Below are 25,159 nucleotides of genomic sequence, written 5' to 3' on the forward strand. Positions count from 1 at the left end.
CAGAGGCTAGCTTGGCAAAGGAGATAATAACTTTCCTATACTGGTTACACATTAGCACCATGCTAGTAGATTTTTCCCATTCTCCTTAGTTGGCTTTTTCTGAGTTTTGGGAACTCAGTATTCTTTAGGCATACCAATGGGGTTCAGTTAAATTTCTCCTGTTATCTCTCCACCTTTCCAAGTGGCAGTGCAATGCTGCATGTTTCCTATTGGTGCTGTAACAAATGACTACAAACTTAGTGGCTTAAACAATCCAAGTGTATTATCTTAGAACTATGGAGATCAGAGGTCCTTAATGAGTCTCATTGGACTAGGGGTATGGGGGCTTTCTTCAAGGGTTCAAGAAAGTTCAGCCGTGGTCCAGCTTGCAGGCTCCTCAGCAAAACCAAAGCCCTGCAGGTAACAGCAACTACCCTTTCTAGAAGTCACGTTAGCATCAATCTTCTGTTATTTCAGCTGGTGTGTTGAGGGTCTCACACTTCAAACCAAGGGCTCTTTAAGTATTTCTTCCTTCAGTAGACACAGAGCTGAGTACAACCTGCTCAGTCTTGCTACACTGTTGGTGATTCTTCATTGCCTGGTGCTGCCCCATCCCCATCCGACAGCTTGCTGTATCTGGAACCTCATCTGAGTCCTGCTACTGCCCTCTTGGCTGAGTCCATAGACCCTCATTGTCCCATTCTTTTTATTTTACTTTAGAGGCAAAGTCTCATTATGTTGTCTAGGCTGGAATGCAGTGGACCAATCGTAACTCATTGCAGCCTCAAACTCCTGGGCTCAAGTGACCCTCCTGCCTCAGCCTCCCAAGTGGCTAGGACTATAGGTGCATGCCATCATGCCCGGCCTAACCTCCTTGTTCCACTCTTTTTCTGCAGAGTATGTGATACTTCTCAGATGGCTGATTCTCTTGTGAGTGCAGTAGATGTTTCTTGGTCCTGAAAGCTCACAGATTTATTCCCAGCACTAGATCAATATGATTTGCCCTGCACTGCTTCATTGCATTGAATTTTATGTTTTTAATATCACATCTGCAAAAGATGTAAACTAATTTCTTAGTATTTAATGTTTCGACTCTCCCCCCACCCCCCAGCTGCCTGTGATTGAAAGGGAGAAAAGCAACTTTGGCAGCATTAGGGGTGAGCAGTTTCATGTTTGGGATCTCTCTGTACTACGAAGGCTCTTTTGAGATCCATCATGAATGACAGGAATTTGGCCCAAATCACAAGATGCTTGTGATTTAAAAAAAAATCTGGTTCCTTTAGTTGTGAAGAAGCCTATATATTTGTTTCCATTTTGATGATGCTTTAACCCTTATTATTCTGTAAATAATTTTCTTCCGGGGTCCTAAACATCGGGACAGATGTGGGAAGGATGGGGACTTACCTGGATGGATTATTCTTTTTAGGACATTTCTCTAGAGATGAGATATGAACCTATACCCTCTTTGGAATGATATGTTGCATAAGTCAGCAGCCTGTTTCTCCTATGGCCACCATCATGCCTCCACCTAACCCCATCCTCTCTTCCTCACCAGCCTCTCTATCCCTCACCCAATCTTCTACTAATACTGCTAATATTGCTCAAATAGTCAACACTCCAACATGAAGGGCCCACACAATTGGAAACATTTGTGCTAAAAAGTTAAAAAAAAAACCCACAAAAAAACCTTTAGTCCACAAAATCTAACTCTGCCCAATCTCCACAAAATACCCTCCCTCATCATCCGTAAGTTCTAGTGAAACTAAAGTGCTTCAGGTATTGGGAAATTATATGAGAAAGAGCGGAAAGAAGGCTGCCTTACCATACTTCCAATATAAAATTGCCTTTTTGGAAAGTGAGAACATTTTTAGCATGAGAGCTTTGAGCTTTGTAGGTCCTACGCCTAATGAAACCAGTAAAGTCCCAGCATGCTCTTATGGTTCACTGTACTTTCTCTATTGTAGCACTAATCACACATTTTTAGTATTACTTGTTTGATTACCATCTTTCCCAGTAAACTATAACAAATACCTGTTGATTTTACCGCAAAAAGAACAACCATTGTGTCTTAGTTCATTTTGTGTTGCTATAACAGAATATCACAGACTGGATAATTTATAATAAACAGAAATTTATTGGCTTACAATCCTGGAGGCTGGAAAGTCCAAATATTGAGGTGTTAGCATCTTGTGAAGACCTTGCTGCATCATCCCATGATGAAAGGCAGAAGGGCAAAGAGAGGGCACAAGAGAGAATGAATCCACTTCCAAGATAAAGACATTAACCCATTCATGAAGGCAGTGACCCCATGACCCAAACACTTCCTATTAGGCCCTGCCTCCCAACGCTACTGCATTGGGGATCAAGTTTCCAACATTTGAACTTTGGAAGACACATTCAAACCATAATACATTGTCATGACCAAAGAAAACTCGGTGTCTTGAAACCAGCAGCTTGTGATTCACCATGCCCAAATTTAGATACTCTTAGGTATGAATATATTTAATCAGTTCATTATGTGATTGTCACCCTTATCAGTCTTGTAGGTGGCATGCCTTGGAGCTGTGATACGAACCCCATCCAAAGACTCAATCTTTGAGAACTTGGAAATAAGGGCATACTTGCTTTTTGAAAGTTGAAATTTCAGAAAGTTAAGCACACTCTAGATAAAATTGGAGAGATTAAAACTCTTTTTGAAAACAGGCACTCCCTGGTTACGGCAAGACTTACCTGAAAGTAAGAAATGTGCCTCTGAGAAGGGGACATATTTCTATACTATGAAAACATAGACAAAGTGAGATCACTAATGCAAAAGTGAGCACTGGCCATTTGAAGCACTGGATGAAGAGAGGAAATCTTATCCAACAACTATCCAATATGGTGGGTACCACTGTCAAGATCAATCTTATTGTGCATGTGGCTCTTTCAGGTTATGTGAGTTGGATGCTACCAAACACATCTCTAACCTCCATAGTCATTTGGTGCCCTTCCAAGTACGGGAGAGATTTAATGCAGTTGCCCTCAGGGAGACCAAGTAGGATAGATACGCCAGTAAAGTTTGTCCCTCAACATAATGACTATATTATTTTCAATGTGAGCTCATAAATTATTATTTTTGGGCTTATGTGACTTTTTGAGGTTGGTAAATGTAAGTCCTACTCTGAGAAGTGAAGTTCTCCTCCATGCGCCAACACGTCAGATTCCTCAGTCTGCAAGGCTGAGGGTGTGTCTCACGGATCCTTGGAAAGTCATAAGTTCTTCTGGCACCACCTCTATATCATTGTATGCTTTTTGCTATAATCACCTATAAATCCTTAACTTGAAACTATTATTATCATCAAGGAAATAATTACAATAAACTATATAGTAAGGCATGACACCAATAATAATTATTGCCTGTGTGTTATTCTGCAACTCCAACATTTAATTTTGCAACCAAATGCTCTCACTAGCCAGCCACTTAGGAGCGCTAGGTATGCTGTTTTAGGTGCAAAACCTCATTCCAACTTTTACCAGTTGTGTTACCTTGGGCAAGTGATCTAACATTTATGAGTCTCAGTTTCTCCATCTGAAAAATGGAGACAATAAGACTCAGCTGTCAGGATTATTGTCAGGAATAAATGAATTCTTACCATGCAGCAAGTATTTATATCAGGATAAGATTGATTATCCCAAACCCACGTTATGCACTCTTTATGTGCTTCTAGGAATACCACTCCAGTAGAAGATATATTTCAGTATTTCATTTCTTATACGCCTAACATGAAGGAAAGAAAGGACTCCACTGCCTTAAAATTAGGAACTTGTAAGTTTCTTTGAGTTTATCAGAAAAACCCTTAACAGTTTTTCAACAGTGACGGTGGGTTTCATTGTAATTTATCTTTCTGTCAAGATTCCATGACCCAAATACTCTGCATTTGAAATTGAAGTTTTCTAAGAATATCTTTGGAACATCTTCATTTAAAAGTGGTTCCTTTACAGTTTGCTCCGGGGACCTAAAGAGAATGTTTACTTAGGAAATGACCCGAGTGATTCATCCTATATTTATTATAGAAAGGGAGACTGCGGCAGAAAGAACTGGCTGCTATTTCCTCCCTCCACGGCTGGCTCTAAGGAAGTGATTGGAGGTCCTTGTAGAATATCTTTTATTTCAACCACACTGTTGCTTGGCCTTGTCTTTGATGGAGCACATGAGTAAAAATAAATAAGAATATAGATATTTAGGCAGGGTGCAGTGGCTCACACCTGTAATCCCAGCACTTTGGGAGGCTGAGGCGGGTGGATCACCTGAGGTCAGGAGTTCAAGACCAGCCTGACTAACTGGGTGAAACCCTGTCTCTACTAAAAAAAGTTAGCCAGGTGTGGTGGCAGGCGTCTGTAATGCCAATTACTCAGGAGGCTGAGGCGGAGAATTGCTTGAACCCGGGAGGCAGAGGTTGCAGTGAGATGAGATCACACCATTGCACTCCAGCCTAGGTGACAGAGTGAAACTGTTTCAAAAGAGAAAAAAAAAAAAAAAAGATATGGATGCTTAAAGGATTTGTTTAATAGATACACGTTGAACTTTGTATACTAAAGACATGACTTTTCCCCCAGCATCCACTGAACATTTATAAAGATGAATAATAGAGCACAAAACAACATGCCAATTAGGTCTTCAAAGCAGAAATCATATGTACCATATTTTCTGACTATAGTGTACAATGGTTTAATTAACACACACTAAAAATCAAATAAAAAATAAAAACTGTAACTAAAGATAATTTATAAGTGAATGAAAATAGAATCAGCTAACTAATGTGGTCAAAGCTGAACTCAGAGGAAAATTTATAACCTTGGATGATTTTTATTACTCAAATAAAGAGTAAAAGTAAATAAACTAAGCACATAATTTTCAAACAGCTGATAAAAACAAAGATAGACAAAGAAAAATTTTACCATGTATAGAAAAAGATGGATTCAGGCAATAACTTGAAAACCTGAGTAAATAATGCCAGGGGAGGAATTCGAAAGATGATCCACGATCTTGGAAACAGGTCTTGTGTTTTTCCTGGGTGTGTTTCCAGGACTTTAGTATGTCCTGACTTCCATGAAGACACGGAGGATGTTCAATATTTGTGTAAGCTTGACAATGAGCTGATAAAAAACCCTGCCATCTTTTCATTTGCAAAAGGGGACTGTTAAAATAAATGGCTATTATCTTGTTAAAATTTCAAAGTATTGATAAATTTGTATTATCCACAGGAAGATTAAAGACTATTTAAAACTTCTCATTGGAATCTAACAAAAAACATGTTCTAAGGGTCAAAATACCAGGTGTGGTATGAAACACACAACAGAGTGGCAACTTAGTAAAACCTACGAGATAGTTACAGGATGTCATTAAACTAGTTTTAATTTTCTGTCCGAGTTTTTTATTTTTTTTGAGACGTAGTCTCGGCTCAGTCGCCCAGGCTGGAGTGCAGTGGCCGGATCTCGGCTCACTGCAAGCTCCGCCTCCCGGGTTCACGCCATTCTCCTGCCTCAGCCTCCGGAGTAGCTGGGACTACAGGCCCCCGCCACCTCGCCCGGCTAATTTTTTGCAGTTTTAGTAGAGACGGGGTTTCACCGTGTTAGCCAGGATGGTCCCAATCTCCTGACCTCGTGATCCGCCCATCTCGGCCTCCCAAAGTGCTGGGATTACAAGCCTGAGCCACCGTGCCCGGCTCTGTCCGAGTTATTTTTAAGAGTTTCTGTTTTGTGATAAATCTGTGGAGCACACCTGCTCACTCAGTTTCCTGGGGATGCTATTTTGGGCAATGATGAATTTTCTTTTATTCCCAGATTTATACAGCCTACTCCCTGCTGGTATTTGCTACAGCTATCAGTGCGATAAAGCTACTTTCTCTGGAGTTTTTCACTCTTGGAGTATACAGGTTCCCACTTTAGTTTATTCTCCTACCAACTCAGATCCCAGAGTAGATCGTCTTCATTCTTATCATTATGATTGTGTGCTTTTGCTCTTTGTAAGTATTTCAGTGAGATGTAGGAAGACAGGGGATAGTAGAAGCATAGGGGCTTTTGGGTGATCTGATATGAGAATTCTTTACTGCAGAATTTCCCAAACTATGTTCCTTGGAATGTTATTTTAGGAGAGGCTAATAGGTGATCCACAGTGTTAAATTTCCTTTTTGGAGATTTACCGTGAGAATTAGCAAATTAAAAGTTCTGAGAAGTCCTGAGTAAAGAAGTCAGGTTCACTTTATTTAAATCTCAGCTTTTTTCTCCCACACACCACTTTTTCACAGCTGCATCTCTGACTGGACCTGGCTGTAGGCTGAGGCTGGCCAGTAGATTTCCTTCTTGGCTCTCTCCTCCTTGGAGTAGCCAGTTTCCTGGACAACTGGCTCTTTTGCCTTTTAACAGTACTTGACACCAAGGTGTTGTGATCTTCCCACTGGTTTTATTTTTCTCTCTTTAGCAGCAAAGAAGACTAACTCTAATAGATCCTACCATGTTCTACTCCACTACCTACTCTAAATATGCAACCCAAATGCTGGACTCTTCCTCTTAATGGGAGTGAATGAGAATGTGTGTATGGGTGGTCATGGTGGTGGTGGTGTGTGTTGTGTAGTTAGGAAGGAAGAGTGGTCTGTGAAATCAACCATCTGTGAAATCTAGCCATCTGGACTTCTAACTGTCTGTGAAATCTAGCCATCTGGATATCTACACATGGACTCTCTTTGTAGCCCTGCTGCCCACGTGAAAGGTGCTGTAGATGTCTGCTAGTGATGGGAGGTAAAGGGAGTTCTATTCTCCACTTTCTGGAGCCCTGAGGAAGGCTCACTCAGTTCTTCATTTCAAATTTACTATAATAGAAGTAAAATCTTACAGCACTGGTGATGAAGTATAGGGCATATCTTCCCTGGTGCAGCTAGGTATGTACCATCCCTTGGCTATAGGCAAGGGCAGGAGGTAAGGGGGTACAAGGCTGTTTTCGTACACTACAAAGCATATCCCTCAGTTTCCCTTTTTATTCTTCATATGGACACTTCCCCTCCTTCCCTGTCTCCTCACCAGAGTATCTCCTGAGGTCTTCATCTCTTCTTCACTCAAAAACTGTGGTCCTTCTTTTAGCCATTTTCTGAGTCTTGCAAACCTTTAAGACTTTGGCAGGCCATAGCTATCCTTGTGCTTGTAATTTCTGCAGACAGGCGGGAGAAGAAAAGTTGTGGCTCCTAAAATCTGTGTTTATGTAAGCATTCATGAAAATCTATATTATGAGAAACATCTTGCTTTTTCCCTTATGTCTGGATGACTCCAGATCTTTAGGGAATACTAGATATCTTGTATTTGGAGGGGTAATTGCCTGCTAGCACTTGATGTTTGCAACACTTCTGGGCCTCATTGTGCAGAGAGAGCATTTTTCTCTTCTAACAAACTCAAATTTTGTAATTTGACTCAAATTACAAAACCCCTGCTTCTGTTATCTGTTTCTGTATGACAAATCACTCCAAAACTTAGTGACTTAAAAAGTCCCCACGTAGTTATCTTGCTTATAAATCTGTAACTTGGGCAGGGCTCAGCAGGGATGACTCATCTCTGCTCTGTGATGTCTGCCACCTCCGGTGATAAAATATGTAGTCTTTCCACTGGGTCTTTCCTGCATGGTGGCCTCAGGGTAGTTGAAATTCTTATGGTATCTGAAGGTTCCAACAGAGAATGTTGCAAGAGATCAAGGCTAAAGTTGCTTTTAAAAGTTAACCTCAGATGCAATCATAGTAATGGGGTCATTACTATGTTTTGAATATGGTTTGTCCCCTCTGAAACTCATGTTGAAATTTGATTGCCATTGTGGCTATATTGGGAGGTGGGGCTGAATGGGAGGTGTTTGGGTCATGGGGAGAATCCGTCATGAATAGATAATGCTATCCCACGGGTGTGAGTGAGTTCTTGCTCTCTTGGGACCGGGTTTGTTATTTCAAGAGTGAGTTGTTAAAAATCAAAGCTGCTCCTTGTGTTTGGTCTCTCTCTATATGCCTGCTTTCTATTCTGCTTCTCTGCCATACTATGATACAGCATATGGCCATCGTCAGAAGCCAAGTAAATGCCAGCACTATGCTTCTTGGACTTCCTAGCCTCTAGAATTGTCAGCTAAATAAATCTCTTTTCTTGATAAATTAACCAATCTTAGATATTCTGTTACAGAAACAGAAAATAGAGTAAGGCAGCTTTGTAGTACTACTTCTGCTGTATTCTATTGGCCACATAAGATCAGACCTGATTCAGTGTGGGAAGGGACTACACAAAGGAAAGAATATGAGGAGGTAGGATCTTTGGGAGACTACCTTGGAGGCTAGATACCACATCTTCTTTCTTTCTTTCTTTTTTTTTTTTTTTTTTGAGACGGAGTCTCGCTCTGTCGCCCAGGCTGGAGTGCAGTGGCCGGATCTCAGCTCACTGCAAGCTCCGCCTCCCAGGTTCACGCCATTCTCCTGCCTCACCCTCCCGAGTAGCTGGGACTACAGGTGCCCGCCACCTCGCCCGGCTAATTTTTTGTATTTTTTAGTAGAGACGGGGTTTCACCATGTTAGCCAGCATGGTCTCGATCTCCTGACCTCGTGATCCGCCCATCTCGGCCTCCCAAAGTGCTGAGATTACAGGCTTGAGCCACCGCGCCCGGTCCACATCTTCTTTCTATTCAACTGTAAAAGGCAAACTGATTTTTAAGATTCATCTTAATTAAACATGCATATGATATGACATCATTGTGCCAAAAAGTCAGTGGGTATCACAACAGAAAGAAGAGATCAAGACACATGTTTCTGATGCTCCTTTCCACTGTGTTGTTTTATTAAATGGAATACTGAATTAGAGGCAAAGAGCATTTGTACTAGGCATCCAATTTTACAGAAAGGCGGTCATATGATCTACCCTGGCTCTCAAAGAATCCATCTTGCCATTGTATACCTGGTTTTGCATGTGGCATCAGAGAGGGAGGAAATTCTGGATGCTGGCTTTAAGATAAGAGTAAGGCATCCAAACTTCTGTGAAACCAGCAGCCATCCCCTCTCAGTTCCCAACTTCACACTGAGTAGGAACAAAATAAATAAATGGAGACTAATGACACTTTGGTTTGGGAAATAATGCTTACATGCATAGGATGCATCCACTTAAGTCTTTTAAAAACCATTGTTCTAATGATTTTATTGCTCTGTAACAAAATAAATCAAACTGACATTGATTCCAAGGTGATTGTGAATTGAAGTTTAACCATATTAATGACTAATAGGATGCAAGTTTGAGTGCTAGCAGGCTTGAGTAGGAAGGCATCACAGTATATTGCATTCTTGTAAACATTAGTACAAGTACAGAGTAATAGAGATTCCCCTAGATGATGCTAATTGGGCCCCTAGTTCCTCTACTTTCAGAAGGATGAAGCATTAGGATTATTTTCCATTTTACATCTGCTAGGGTATAACATACTGCCCTAAAGAAGAATGGATTCCAATTTGGCTACATTTTTTCTAAGATGCTGTTGTTGATTCCCCTTCAAGTTCCTAGTTCCCGCAAAGTAGGTTCAACCTCCAAAGTGGAGTCCTATAGGACAGCATGAAGGAAAAATGCTGCCTCCAATAGAAAGGATGTAAAATGAAAGTGTAGACTTTTTGTTATAGTCTCTTCCCTAGGTCCATCGCCCTCAAGCTGGGATTTCATAACTCAAAGGGCTGTATAATCTTCAATAAGTAAGAACTCTCTGCCCCACCTTTCCCCACTTCTCCTCCCCACCGTATCTATGTCTTGTGTCCTGCTCTGTTACCCAGGCCAGTACCTAGAACAACAGGAAGGATGGCTTGTCATCAGTCTTTAGGCAGGTCAGGTCTTTGGAGGTGATGCCATGTCAACATAGCCCTCACATCTAATGCACACCACCAGATGTACTCAGAGGACTGAAGAGAAAGAAAGAACAAGCTGGACACTCTGGATAGCACAATCACAACGAGAGGGAGCCTGGGGAGCACTGGAATGCTGGGGGCTGGGAAGCAGGCCTTTCTGATGCTTCGCACAGAGATTGCTTGGGGCCTGAAATGTGATGACACTGACTGACCGGTACTGGTGACATAGGTCTGGAACCAGAATAATACTTGGCTACATGGATCTGAATCTTGCACTGGGCTACCCTGCAAACTGGAGCACACTCCAGTGTGTTAACTTACACCACACAGACAGGAAAGGAGTGGGATCCTGGGGGACAGCTGTGGTTTATAATCCTACTGCTGCTGCCAAGCATGGCATCTGGCTCTGCCTGCTGACTCTCTCAGCCTCGTCCCCATCTGGGGAGGCCTGGATATGGTGTGCAGTGGGCCCTCTGTTTTGTGGCTGTTACTCCACAGTCTCAGATACTTGATTCTTGTCTCGCTGTTTCCTGGGGGGCTGGGTCAGTGCGGCAGCTCCTCTGGGTTGACGCAGTGTGAGATGAGGCAGAGGCATCACAGCAGAGCTTGCCTACTGCAAATGGAGGAGGAGCCAGCAATCAGATGTTTTCTAGGACATCAAGGGGGATGAGGCCTTTCTTTTTTCCACTGAGGACTCTGATAAAGCCATCTTGCTCTTCTTCAGAACTCACGCAGATCTGAATGCCAAGGAAGAAAAAAAAAAGACTTTACTGTCAGCAAGAAAGAAGTTAGAACCTGCAGCTTGAATCCCTGCTGACTGAGGTTGCAGGAGCAACAAACTGGAAAAGGGAGAGTAGTTTCAGGGTGGGAAATGAGCACAGTGAGAATTTGATATAAAATTAGGCAAAAACCTAGCTTTGGAATGAGGCCCAGGCATTCAATGTTTTCTGAAATTTAGCTTTATGAATGAGGATCAATAAAATGAGGATTAATAGTACTGTGACCCTCTGAAGAGTCACTGTGAGGACAGAATGAGATAAGAATGTTTGTCACGGAGCCTAGCATATGGCATGCAATGAGTGCTCAAGATATTATTTAAAGGACCAAAATAATAGCTATCATTCAGCAGACTCCCGTCATGTGCTCAGAATTTTATATGCGTCTCATATAACATCGGGAAGCCAAAGGGAACTATTTCACTCCTGGCCTCAAGCAAATAGATGCTAACAATTCCCATATTCCAAAGTAAGGCCACCTATGCTAGACTTTTAAAAAGGAGTTGATAAACATTCATTTGGATACTCTTGCCGCTCACCACCTATTGGCCACTGAAGGGCATAGAAGGGTGGATGTGCCAGATGAAAATTAGAAGAGGTTTATGAACAGAACTATTGTTGTGTTGTGAGTTTCTCCTGCCTCACCTTGTCTTAGGTTGGATTCCCTAGAAACAGTGCCTGACACAGGGATCCTTGTGCAAGTGGCTTATTGAGAGGGTGCTCTCAGCGGGTGGGAAGTGAAGGATGCAGGATGGGGGCAGGGGAAGGAGCCCAGCAACGAGAGGTTTTCAGCTGGAAAGCAGTCTAGCTTGGTTCCCCTGGGAGCTCTGGAGCATGAATTGCATCACAGAATTGTGTCACTTTGAAGCTAGGGTTTCAGACTTTTGGACCCTATGTCAGTCAGTCATTGGCCATTGGCTGGCCTGTAGCCTGAGGGGCATAACCTTCCAGGATAGAGGGTCCTGCTGTCTCAAAAGGCCCTCCCTGAGAAGGCAGCTGTGAGTTGTTGGTGGCCAACATAGCAACTGGGAGATGAGTGCACCCACCTGGTGAAAGGGATGTGAGCAAGGCTCCAACAGAAGCCACCACAGTGGGCTCTTCCATCATGTAGAAGAAGGGACTTGAATAGGACACTCAAAGAGCTTGATTTGTGACTCCTGGAGCTTGGGACATACAATGGACAGGTATCTCACTCATACTTCAGAAATCTACTGTGTGAGAAACTTGACTAGAAAGAGGCTCAGACAGTGAAGTGAAGAGGAGATAATCTCTAAGAGTAGAGGATGTGTTGACTGTTTCATGAAGACCAGATGTGGGCCACTGTGAGAGAAGTAGCTGATGGGTTATGTTAGGTCCCTTGACATGACTTCAAAAGGGATGGACTACTTGATTTTCAAAAGCTGAGATGTGTAGGTTTTTTTGTCATATGTTTGGTAACAAGTCTGTACTTTCTGCACATGTATCCCAGAACTTAGAGTATAAAATAAATAAATAAATACATGCCCAACATAGTACCAGGTGCCCTAGGTGATACAAAAGGAGCACAAAACATGGTTTTTGCCCTCAGAATAATAGGGTCTAATCAGAATGGAAAATTGTACCTCCATAAAAAAAAAAAAAAATGCTGACACCTGGCTGGGCACAGTGGCTCATGTCTCTAATCCCAGCACTTTGGGAGGCTGAGACAGGCGGATCACTTGAAGTCAGGAGTTCATGACCAGCCTGGCCCTGTCTCTACTGAAAATACAAAAATTAGCTGGGCGTGGTGGTGCATGCCTGTAATCCCAGCTACTCAGGAGGCCAAGGCAGGAGAATCGCTTGAACCTTGGAGGCAGAGTTGCAGTGAGCCGAGATCACGCCACTGTACTCCAGCCTGGGTGGCAAAGCTGAGACCTGCCATTGCCCATGCCAGTAATACTGAAGGGGGCAGGCTCCAGTGATGAGCAGGCAGTATGTCTTGAAAGAACACACAAAAATGCCTTGAGAGGAGGATTTACCTTTACAATTTGCCAAAGAGTGTGTTTTCTCACCTATTTCTATGTGTCAAAACTCAACAACCCTTAATATAAGTCCTACCAGTCAGCATCGATAAAAATATAAACACCTGCCCTTTGAGTAGGCTGGTTCTAGGTGAAACATGAACCATGAAAACATGTTGAATTTAAATACTGAAATTAAAAAATCAAACTTGAAAACAATTTATTGACATATACACACAAGGATGCTGTATTGTGGTGAAGTGGAAGAATGAGAACACTGGGCAAGGAGTCAGAACATTGAAATTCTGGCCAGAGCTAAGAGCCTTACACCATTACTCCATGCCTTGGAACAAACAAAAACCGACTGACCCAAAAAATGTCTTTTGGGTCATTTTCAGAGAATTTCATCATCTCTGTGAAGAGTAAATTTCAGTTCTTGGAGCAAAAAAACCACCGAGATTCAAATGTGTGCCTGTATATAAGATAGACTTTTGCTTTTTTCTCTTCTCTTTCAAGGTTTTTATGTAGAAGGGAAACATTGCTTGATAGAAGCTGTAGAAGAGTTGTTCGGAAGTGTCTCTGAAATAGGAAGCCAAGAAGCACGATGGTTCATGCTTTGTTGAATGCACTGGCTTATTTTCAACCTTTCAGTTTGGCATCCCTAAAGTGCTTTGATTTTGGGAGACCTTTATAAGGATGAGAAATTTTGAAGATGATGAGTAGAAACGACTGAACACAGGCTTCAGTAGCTTTGACTCTATCCAGAAATGAGGGATCCAGAGTTTAAAATTCTGATGGTAAAATACATAACCTCTCAGCCTTGAGGATCTACCATTTTAGGAAACAATGGCAGAGCCTGAAACGTTTCCATTCATTTAGAGGCAGAATGGAAATATCTTCCCAGGAGATTAGTTATGGGTGGAAGAGTGGAAAGTGAGGACAGAGGAACTCTTTTGGTTTGCAGGGCCATAAATAGAGGGTGACCAACTAGTCTTGGTTTCCTCCAGACTTTCTTAATTTTAGCACTGAAAGTCCCAAGTCCTCCAAAACCCTTCAATTCCAAACTGTAATTGAACAGTTGATCTCCCCAGTAGAAATGTTTTACTCACCAGGTCCAGTTAGAGATATTTTTGTTGCCTAAGGATCCTTAGTTCCCTGCTTTTCTTATTTATTCACTCATTCAACAACTCTTTATTGAGTACCTACTACGTGTTAGATACCATTACAAATGCTGGGAACTAGTGCAATACAAGACAGACAGATCCCTGACAGAGCTTTCTGGGTACAGCTGTCCCAGCTGAAATTTATTGAGACATCAAAAACGTGGTAAGTGCAAGGGCTGTGGCTGTTTTGATGGCTGATTGTCCTGTGGGCAACATTTAGTAATCTGACTGACAACATAAAACATAATTTTTTTTTGCACAACCTAATGAATGAAGAAAAAAGTACTAATGGAAATACTTATGGAAACCTGATCTAGCCAATGGGGTAAGAAATACCTTCTTGAAAAAGTGACATTTAAAGAAAAAAGAAAAAGGTGTGGGAAGGAGGAAAACAAGACTAGAATAAGAACAAATTCCAGCATCAAGAGATTGTGACACTTTGAAGTAATGGAAAAAATTCAGTGGACCAGAACAGAGAGATGGAGGGAATAACGGGTGTAAGATGAAGCCACAAAATCTGTCAGAGCCTAAAGTGTGCAGGAAATGGAAGCCATGCTAAACTCTGCTAAGGCCTTTGGCTGACCTTCTGACCTATCTCATGGACTAGAATTGGGCCACAGGTAAACCAGAAATCATCACCAACAAGGAGAATGGGATCAATTCAGTCAGCATTGCCTGAGTCATTTAAGATATAGGTGGTCAACAGAACAAAACGCAGGGCTCTGCAGCATGGGAAAAGGGCAAACATGACTGTTGGTATTAACCACAAGGGTGTTAAAAAGTTTTAATTGGAGGAATGAGGTGGTCAGATTTATTTAAAACAATTATTTCTGTTTTCCTTTCCCCTCCTCTCTCTTCCCTTCCCTTTCCCTCTTCTCCTCTCCCCTCCCCTTGACTTTCCTCCTTTCCCTTCCTATCTTCATCTGTCCTCTTTCTTTTTTTTTCTCTTGCCACCCATTCTCTCTCCATCCTTCCTCCCTCTCTCTAACCTAAAGAGACTTCCTGAAAGCTGGACAAATTTTCTTCCCATAGTGATAAATCCTGACCTGACCAGTCAGCTTACTGACATGAGCATCATGTATGCAGCAGTGGTAAGCTTGATGTCCCAACACCAAGGCAGGCACAGCATATACAGAGCAGAGGCACCCCACATACACAGCAATCCATCCCCAGCCAGCCTAGCACTAATACCTAACCATGTAGGCCAGGCTATGGCCAGCTCCTCAGCATCTCTCAGAAACATTGCTTTCCTAGTATGGGACACAGGCAATTTATGGTCTTCTGGATTTGAATGACTTACTCAATTTCTTCCCAATCTCATTCTCCAGAGCCTAGATGCTTTAATGGCTTGCAGGTCCTTGATTTGGAGTTAAATGTTAACATTCAGTGTTCAATATTTGACATTTTAGACTTCTGATCACGTATCCATGTTCTCTACTTTGGTTTTTGCATGGTGGAAACTGAGCTGGACTCAGACTAATTCACTCATCGTTTCAGCTGGGCAGCCTTAGTTCTGCATCAATCACTCACTGTTCTAGGATAACTAAAACCTTGAGGCAAGCACTGATGATTGGTACTTATGGTCATTTCTGTCGTTTTTCCACGAGGCAGAGTCCTGCCTTTCATTCTATTGCCCATCCCTATGCTATGTAACTTAGGTAAATTTAATTGATCCAAGTCCTGTTGTTATCCTCCTTGTTAGTGATTCTTAGTGGTTTACGTAGAACTTAGTTGTAGCCAATGAAGCAAGATGAAATATCTGCTAGGGAAGTTCTGGGAAAGGTCCCCCCACTCCCACCTATTAAAAGAGACGCCTTAGGAGGAAAATTTTTGTCTGGAAGGATTCCTGGAGTGGCTGCAGCCATCTGTGACCACTAGGGGGCGTAGTCACCATTTCAAGGATGGCTTAGCAGAAATGTGGAAGAATTTGGTTCTCTGCTCAGGGGATCAAGCCACTGAATTATCAACCCAAGAACTGACCTCTATCAGACTCTTTATTATAGGAGTAAAATAGACCCTTCGAGGTTGAGTTTGAGTTTTGTAACTTGAGATGTTTATTCATTTGCTATTACTGTTGTAACAAATCACCACAAACTTAGAGAAGCCTAAACAACACCATTTATTTGTATCACAGTTCTGTAGGTCTAGTGGACTTGGCTAGTTTTCTCTGGTTTGGGTTTTATAAGGCCAAAATCAAGGAGTCAAAAGGGCTCTATTCCATTCTTTCTTTGCTTTTTCTCTAGGGGAGTATTTAATTTTAGGCTTATTTAGGTTGATGCTGAGTTCAGCTCCCTGTGGCTGGAGGACTGAGATGCCTGTTTCCAGCTTCTAGAGGCCACCCTCATCCTCTGGCTTGTGGTCCCCTTTCTCCATCTTCATATCCGATAATAGTAGGCTGAGTCTTTCTCGTACTTTTATCTCTCTTTGACTTACACTTTTACTTCATTTCTCATCTGTCCTCTTCTGTTGCATCTCCCTGACGCTAGCCAGATACATTTCTCTGTTCTTAAGGGCTCAAGTGATTAGATTAGGCCGACCTAGACAATCTAGGATATCTCCCCATCTCAGGGCCCATAACCTTCATCACATCTGCAAAGCCCCTTTGTGTAAAAGCTGGATTTGTTTCCTATTGCTGCTACAATAAATTACCCCAAATTTTGTGGCTTATAACAACACACATTTATTATCTTACAATTCTAGAGTTCAGAAGTCCTAAGAACAAGGTGCTGGCAGGGCTGCATTCTTTCTAGAAGCTCCAAGAGAGAATCTGTTTCCCTGTCTTTTCCAGCTCTAGAAGTCATCACCTATATTCCTTGGCTCATGGCTCCTTCCTTCACCTTCAAGGCCAGGAACATAGTATCTTCAAATCTCTCTCTCTCTCTCTGACCTCAGCTTCCATCATCACATCTCCTTATCTGACTCTAGCCCTCTTGTCTCCCTCTTCTAAGGAGCTCTGTGATTATAGCGGGCTCACCCTGTTAATCCAGATAATCTACTGGTCACAAAATCTTTGACTTAATCACATCTACAAAGTTCCTTTTGTCATGTAAAGTAACATATTCAAAGTTTTGGAGATTAGGACCTGGGCATCTTTGGGTTATCCTACCTACCACAGGATAAAAGGACCAAGACTATTACAATAAAACATTTTAAAAATTGCAGAAAATATGCACATATGTCTCAAAGTTATCCTTTCAGACATACTGAATGCAGTATGTTGAAGGAAGACTTGGCCTCAGTGTTATAAGGAGAAAATATCTTGAGGTAAAGAGATGATGCAATGAGATGCAAAGAAAACATGCTGTATAGCAAAGACATAGATTCATCCTAAATGCCCATCAATGGTAGACTGGATAAACAAAATATATGTACCCCAAATTTGGGGTACATATGGATAAACAAAATATATGTACCCCAAATTTGGGGTACATATACACCATGGAATACTAAGCAGCCATAAAACAACAAGATCATATTCTTTGCAGGGATGTGGATGGAGCTGGAGGCCATTATCCTTAGCAAACTAACACAGGAACAGAAAACCAAATACCGCATGTTCTCACTTGTAAGTTGGAGCTAAATGATGAGGACACATGGACACACATAGGGGAATAACACACACTGGGACCTTTTGGGGGGTGAAGGGTGGGAGGATGGAGGGGATCAGAAAAAATAACTGATGGGTGCTAGGCTTAATATCTAGGTGAGGAAATAATCTGTACAACAAATCCCCAGGACACAAGTTTACCTGTATTATAAACCTGCACTGTACCCCTGAACTTAAAAGTTAAAGAAGAAAATATGCTGTAGAAGAAAGGGGCTGACTGAGAAGAAAAGTCTACAAAGAAATAAATACTAAATTAACATGTATTAGAAACAATGAAAGACTGAATTGAAACTTCAGAAAATCAAAGTGAAGTGAGAACTATCTTGAAACAGTCTCAGGAGGAATTAGAGAGAGATAAAGAAATGTAAAATAATAAAGACATTCAAACTATAAAGGAAGTATGGTAAGCTAGAAATGATCCAACCAAGGAATGATTAAGCTCCTGGAGAAAGAGGCATTGAGAGCAAAGGACAGATGATAAACTAGAGAAAATATTGGTCACATGTGGTACACCAGATATAAATATTCTTCAAAGGTAGAAAACTTTTTAAATAATGTAAGAAAATGAGCAAAGTACATAAACAGATTATTAGAAAAAATAAATGCCCTATATATATGAGATAAAATGTAAGCCTCTTTAACCGTCCAGAAAATGCAGATTAGCATGAAATATTGTTAATCTATCATAATGTTCAATTCTTGCAAGCATGTGATGATCTGGATATGCTCATGAACAGCTGGCGTGAGCGTAAGTTGGCAAGACCTTTCTGAATGCAATTTGGTAGTATGCATCAAGAATTGTACAAGTCTTGATCTGTTTTCCTCTAAATTCTAAAGTATACCCTAAGAAAACAATCAGAGTTAGAGACAAATATTTAGCTTCAAAGATGTTCATTGCAGTTATCAATAACAGTTTAAAAAATAAAAACTCTGAATATCCAATAATAGGAGAAACTTAAACACATTCCTGTACATCTAGACTAAGGATTGGCAAACTTTTTCTAGAAAGGGCCAAATACTAAATATTGTAGGCTTTGCAGGCCATCTGGTCTCTATTGCAATGACTCAACTCAGCTGTTCAGTTGTAGCATGAAAGCAGCCGCAGACCATATATATAGGAATAAATTTAGCTATGTTCCAATAAAACTTTCTTAAAACCTGTGTTTTGGTAAACATTTAATGACTACATTTTTTAAACGTTAGGAAACTAAAGAGGATATGATATCAAAATGTGAATTAAAAGTTTGTCAAGAAATATGCCAAAGTATTTATGTTGGTAATAATTTATTTGTTGAATTGCTTATGGTCTCCATTTTATCTTTTATATCTCTTAAAAATATTTTCCCTCAAAATTTCTCCAAAATAAATGCCTTTTGGTTTTGTAATATAAAATATTTTTTTTCTGTTTTTTTTTAAAGCTTTGATAGAACACAATACATGAAAATGGTTCTATAGGTGCAATAAAACTATGCATGAATTTAAAGATTTTTTTTTCAGGAGGATATTTAATGTTCAATCAACTAGAGTAAAATAGACTAAATTCCACATAAATGTTCAATTTATGGACTTAATTAATTTTCCTAAGTATTTTAAAGTCCACTTTTTAGATCAGTATTTTTTGCTTTCTTTTTTAAAACTTTTATTTTATTTTATGTTCCAGGATATATGTGCAGGATGTGCAGGTTTGTTAGATAGGTAAACGTGTGCCATAGTGCTTTGCTGCACCTATCAACCCATCACCTAGGTATTAAGTCCATGTGCATTATTATTTTATCCTGATACTCTCCCTCTCACTACTCCATCACACCCCTGCCCCGATAGGCTCTAGTGTGTGTTGTTCCCTCCCTTTTTTCCATGTGTTCTCATTGTTCAGCTCCCATTTAGGACTGAGAATATGCAGTGTTTGGTTTTCTGTTCCTGCAATAGTTTGCTGAGGATAATGGCTTCCAGCTCCATCCGTGTCCCTGCAAAGGACATGATCTTGTTCCTTTTATGGCTGCATAGTATTCTGTGGTATATGTGTACCATATTTTCTTTATTCAGTCTTTCATTGATAGGCATTTGGGTTGATTCCATGTCTTTGTTATTGCGAATAGTGCTGCAATGAACATATGCATGCATTTATCTTTATAATAAAGTGATTTATATTCCTTTGTGTATATATCCAGTAATAGGATTGCTGGGTCAAATGGTATTTCTGGTTCTAGGTTTCTGAGAAACTGCCACACTATCTTCCACAATGGTTGAACTAATTTACAGTCCCACCAACAGTGTAAAAGCATTTCTATTTCTCCACAGCCTCACCAGCATCTGTTGTCTTGACTTTTTAATAATCACCATTCTGACTGGAGTGAGATAGTATCTCTTGGTGGTTTTGATTTGCATTTCTCTAATGATTAGTGATGTTGAGCTTTTTTTCATATATTTGCTGGCCACATAAATATCTTCTTTTGAGAAGTGTCTGTTCATGTCCTTTGCCCACTTTTTACTGGGGTTGTTTGTTTGTTTGTTTTTTTTTTTTTTGTAAATTTGTTTAAGTTCCTTGTAGATTTTGGATATTAGACGTTTGTCAGATGGGCAGATTGCAATAATTTTCTCCCATTCTGTAGGCTGTCTGTTCACTCTGATAGTTTCTTTTGCTTTGCAGAAGCTCTTCAGTTTAATTAGATTCCATTTGTCAATTTTTGCTTTTGTTGCAATTGCTTTTGATGTTTTCATCAGGAAATCTTTGCTTGTGCCTATGTCCTGAATGGTTGAGTTAATTTTTGTATAAGGTATAAGAAAGGGGTCCAGCTTCAATCTTCTGCATATGTCTAGCCCATTTCCACAGTACCACTTATTAAATAGGGACTCCTTTCCCCATTGCTTGTTTTTGTCAGGTTTGTCAAAGATTAGATGGTTGTAGATGTGTGGTCTTATTTCTGAGATCTCTATACTTTTCCATTGGCCTATGTGTCTGTTTTTGTACCAGTACCATGCTGTTTTGGTTATTTTAGCCTTGTAGTATAGTTTGAAGCCAGGTAGCAGGATGCCTCCAACTTTGTTCTTTTTGCTTAGGGTTGCCTTGTCTATACAGGCTCCTTTTTGGTTTCATACAAATTTTAAAGTAGTTTTTTTTTTCTAATCCTGTGAAGAATGTCAATGGCCATACACCCTCCCAAGACTGAACTGGGAAGAAGTTGAATCCCTGAATAGACCAATCACAGGTTCTGAAATTGAGGCAGTAACAAATAGCCTACCAACCAAAAAAAGCCCAGGACCAGATGGATTTACAGCTGAATTCTACCAGAGGTACAAAGAGGAGCTGGTACCATTTCTTCTGAAACTATTCCACACAATTGAAAAGGAGGGACCCCGCCCTAATTCATTTTATGAGGCCAGCATCATCCTGATACTAAAACCTGGCAGAGATACAACAAAAAAAGAAAATTTCAGGCCAATATCCCTGATGAATATTGATGCAAAAATCCTTGATAAACTACCGGCAAACTGAATCCAGCAGCACATCAAAAAGCTGATTCACCATGATCAAGTTGGCTTCATTCTCGGATGCAAGTCTGGTTCAATACATGTAATTCACACATAAACAGAACTAAAGACAAAAACCACATGATTATCTCAATAGATGCAGAAAAGGCCTCCAATAAAATTCAATGTCCACTCATTTTAGAAACTCTCAATAAACTAGGTATAGAAGGAACATACCTCAGAAGAATAAGAGCCATTTATTGCAAACCCACAGCCAATATTATACTGAATGGGCAAAAGCTGGAAGCATTCTCCTTGAAAACTGGCACAACAAGTATGCCCCCTCTCACTACTCCTATTCAACATAGTATTGGAAATTCTGGCCAGGGCAATTAGGCAAGAGAAAGAAATAACAGGTGTTCAGATAGGAAGAGAGGAAGTCAAACTGTCTTGTTTGCAGATGTCATCATCCTATATCGAGTAAACTCCATCATCTCAGCCCAAGCTTCTTAAGCTGATTCACAGCTTTGGCAAAGTCTCAGGATACAAAATCAATGTTCAATAATCACAAGCATTACTATATACCAACAACAGACAAGCAAAGAGCCAAATCATGAATGAACTCCCATTCACAATTAGTACAAAGAGACTAAAATACCTAGAATACAGCTAACAAGGGGAGTGAAGGACCTTTTCAAGGAGAACTACAGAACACTGCTCAAGGAAATAAGAGAGGACACAAACAAATGGAAAAGCATTCCATGCTCATGGATAGAAAAAAAGTATCGTGAAAATGGCCATCCTGCTCAAAGCAATTTATAGATTCAATGTGATTCCCATTAAAGAAATGTTTTTATAGTATTTTAATGTTGATTTAATAAGGATACATTTTAAAATTTAAAAATGAAGAGGCCAGGTGAAGTGGCTTATGCCTGTAATCCTAGTACTTTGGGAGACTGGGGATCACTTGAGTCTAGGACTTCGAGACCAGCCTTAGCAACATGTCAAAACCCCATCACTACATTAAATACAAAAATTATCTGGGCATGGTGGTGCACACCTGTGGTCCCAGCTGACTGGGAGGCTTAGGTGGGAGGATTACCTGAGCCTAGGGAGTGAGACCCTGCCTCACAAAAAGAAGACGAAGAAGGAGGAGGAGGAGGAAGAGGAGGAGGAGGAGGAGGAGGAGGAGGAGGAGGAGGAAATAGAAAATGTACTTGTGTCAATGCAAACTCTCACTGTGTTCATAACAAATGAATAACTTAACTGTATTTGGAAGCAAGAGCTCTGCAAAAAAAAAAAATGCAATAATTATGAGGCAGATTAACCACAGAGGTAGAAAATGTGATTTAATCAAAGATGTGCATTGCATTTATCTTTAGAATCAAATTTCTTTTATTTTTTTTGTTAATGACCATTTGTCTCTTTATGTTTGTAGGGTTATAAATACCATGTTGGCTATTTTCTGGTGCTTACTGGGTAAGTGTACGTGGCATTAACCACTGCAGATTAATTCCTCATTTAGGCTTTACTCGTTAGGGATCATGGTAGCCAGCAAAATGACTTCTGCTATGCATCTGTGGTGGCCAGGCACTGTGCTAAGGCTTTACGTAGGTGAGCACATTTAACCCTCACATCAAATTCAAGAGGGAGATGCTATGTGCTGATGAGAAGGTTGACATTCAAAGGCTACTTTGTCAAAATCACACAGGATATAGATCCATTTCTTTATGACACTAGTATCTGTGCTCTTTCTATTACATACTCCCTGCAATTAACAAACATATTTTGAAATCTTCTACCTAAAATAACTTAGGACACTAAAGTGAAGACAAATTTTGAAGTTTGTTTCTAAACTGGATTTTTAAAAGACATTTTTTTCTTTGAAATGACTGATGTATTTAAAAAATTGGTACTATGTTTATTACCTGAGTGGTGAAATAATCTGTATACCAAACCCCCGTGACATGCAATTTACCTATATAAGAAACCTGCACATGTTGTACCCCTGAACCTAAAATAAAAGAAGACAATAATTATGAGCAGATCCATTTGGTTCCAGGTTCAGGCTGAAATGCTCTGTTGCATCTTGAACATGTCTAGCTGAAGAGGCTGAATTGTTTGCCTTACCTCCTCCACACCCCAACCCCTAACAGATTCAGTTTAACCATGAGGGCAGAGAATGCAGGTATGAGGCCCATTTCCAGAAAAAAAATTGTGAAGAATATGCCAAGGAATTGGTGGGAGTCACTGAACAGATGTTTTGCTTGTAGCAATTGATCAACTTGAGCAAATTTTAATTTGCCTTTTGGTTTCACTGATTGTATTTTAATAGCATAAAAACAATGTTTGACCTCAAATGGGAAAGCATAAGATTATTCTGAAAAAAAAATGCTAGCAAGATTATTGAACAACACTTTGCCAATAAAGATGAACATTCTTCCCAAATTTATTTTATTCAAAAGACTTCCCAAATTTTTGAATCAGGAAGGATACAGTTGGGTAAACTTGGGGAAGGTTGAAGTGTTGGCATGGAATCAAGCTGGGAAAAGTGCCCATTTGCTTTGTGAGTTGTGTATCGCATCAGAGATGGGGTGTCAGTCGGATGAGGATGCCTTTGCCTGGAATCAAGAATGACTCAATAGGGAGCCCACATGAGCAAGAACTTGTTTTCAAGGAGTCCTTTGGTCCCAAGACAGCTGCCTTTATGACACTTGCCATCCTTAGGAACGAAGCTGCTCTTTACTGTTCAGAGTGATTTCCATGTTGTTCAGGGCACATGGCTAGTGGAAAGCCTTGACTTGGAGTTTGCAGACCTGTGTTTATGTTCCAGCCTGGACACTCACTAGGTTTTTGCCCCTTAAGCAAGGCACATAACCTCTCTGAGTGTTTGTTTTCTCATTTATAAGATAGAAATAATGAATCCATAAAATTCACACGTATGTGTATAAACTTTATTTATACAATGTGTCTGTATGACATTAAATAATGACTAATAATTACGATTCTTATAAGAATTATTATTGTGACAATGTTTAAGACAGTATTAATTTGTTCTTTCCTTTTCTGTGAGCCAGGGACTAGAGATAAAAGGTTCTTTTTCAAAAAGCAGACCCCAAAACAGGTCATCACATCCAAAAAGGAATAGTCATGTGGGGTTCGCATATACTTTTATGGGAGACAGAGTGGTCAGTGCAGTCTTCCAGGGGTAAGGGTAGTAAGTTTCCAGGGGTATTGTCATTATGGGGAATCTTCGGATGCCACTGCTCTTCATAGGCAGATGCTGGCTTCTGCTGTTACCTCTTTGGGGAGTGTGCAGGCAAGTGATAGGTTGGCAAATAACAGCCCCAGGGGGAACAGACAACTTTCGGCAGAAAATGAAGGATCAAGTGCTCTTAAGTGAGGTATATTTCATGTCAGCACATTGATGACTTTTGATCTATTTAAACACATATTCTGTCTACAAGCAACCGGGTAAAAGAGAGCTTATGTAATTTACAAAATGCAATGTGTCCTAAGTGTCATATAAGCAATTTTTATAAAAGGGAAGGATGTCAATTTCAAGTCAAACTGTAAAACCAGGGTGAAACCATAGAGTCCAGTGACCCAATTTCCTAAGGATATTAAAGATTTTAACAACCAAAAATCGTTAGATGGCATTACACCTCTTGAGGTTGTTGCATCTATACAAGCAGCAGCAGATAATGCAATTCGATATAGCAATTGTTGGATATGGTGATGTGTGTGTTGTGTGTGTGCATTTGTGTACACACGTGCAAAGTTGAGGCCCAGGAAAATCACAGCAACACTGTGCACCTTTATGTTATCAGATTCAAAAGACAAGATTGAGTATTTTAAATTGTGCTACTGTTTAAATTTTATTTTTGTAAATATATACCATGAAAGTAATCTAAATGGAAGAGAAAAAAGCCGTAAAATTTTATACTACTATTGTATCATTAATATTTATTTGTTCATGGTTTAGGAAGCCATCATTTAAGATGGTGACACAATATCTGAAGATATTTGCCCTCTCACCTAGGTCCCTCCTCACTTCTCCAAAGACAGAAGATCTGATTGTATCACAGGTGCCGGGGGTTTCTCACTGTCTCTTAAAGCTTCCTTCTCTCTTGTTCCTTCTGGGAAGGAATTGGGCCATCTTACGCCAGTTTTGCCACAGTCCTTTCTGCTCCTTTTCTCCCATGGGGCATCTGGTACCATTAGATCCTCAGATTCAGACCAGCCCATGGCGGTGGTGGTAAGGTGGGTGGGCTGTGGTGAGGCCTCTTAGGTCTCTAGATCACATCTGGTA

At 40.5% G+C, this 25,159-nt stretch overlaps 1 protein-coding gene across 2 annotated transcripts in view; it reads right to left on the minus strand.

Annotated features, from left to right (window-relative positions):
• Positions 1-8,780: 8,780 nt before the first annotated feature.
• STAC (SH3 and cysteine rich domain) overlaps positions 8,781-25,159 on the minus strand; it is a 176,016-nt gene continuing 159,637 nt past the window's right edge. For both annotated transcript variants that reach the window (XM_001101503.4, XM_077991250.1), the window contains one exon: positions 8,781-10,591. In XM_001101503.4, coding sequence (XP_001101503.2) covers positions 10,493-10,591 — 99 coding nt within the window. In that variant the 3' untranslated portion in view covers positions 8,781-10,492. The remainder of the gene's footprint in view (positions 10,592-25,159) is intronic.

This window comes from Macaca mulatta, chromosome 2 (genome assembly GCF_049350105.2).
Source record: "Macaca mulatta isolate MMU2019108-1 chromosome 2, T2T-MMU8v2.0, whole genome shotgun sequence".
NCBI classification, from domain to species: Eukaryota; Metazoa; Chordata; class Mammalia; order Primates; family Cercopithecidae; genus Macaca; species Macaca mulatta.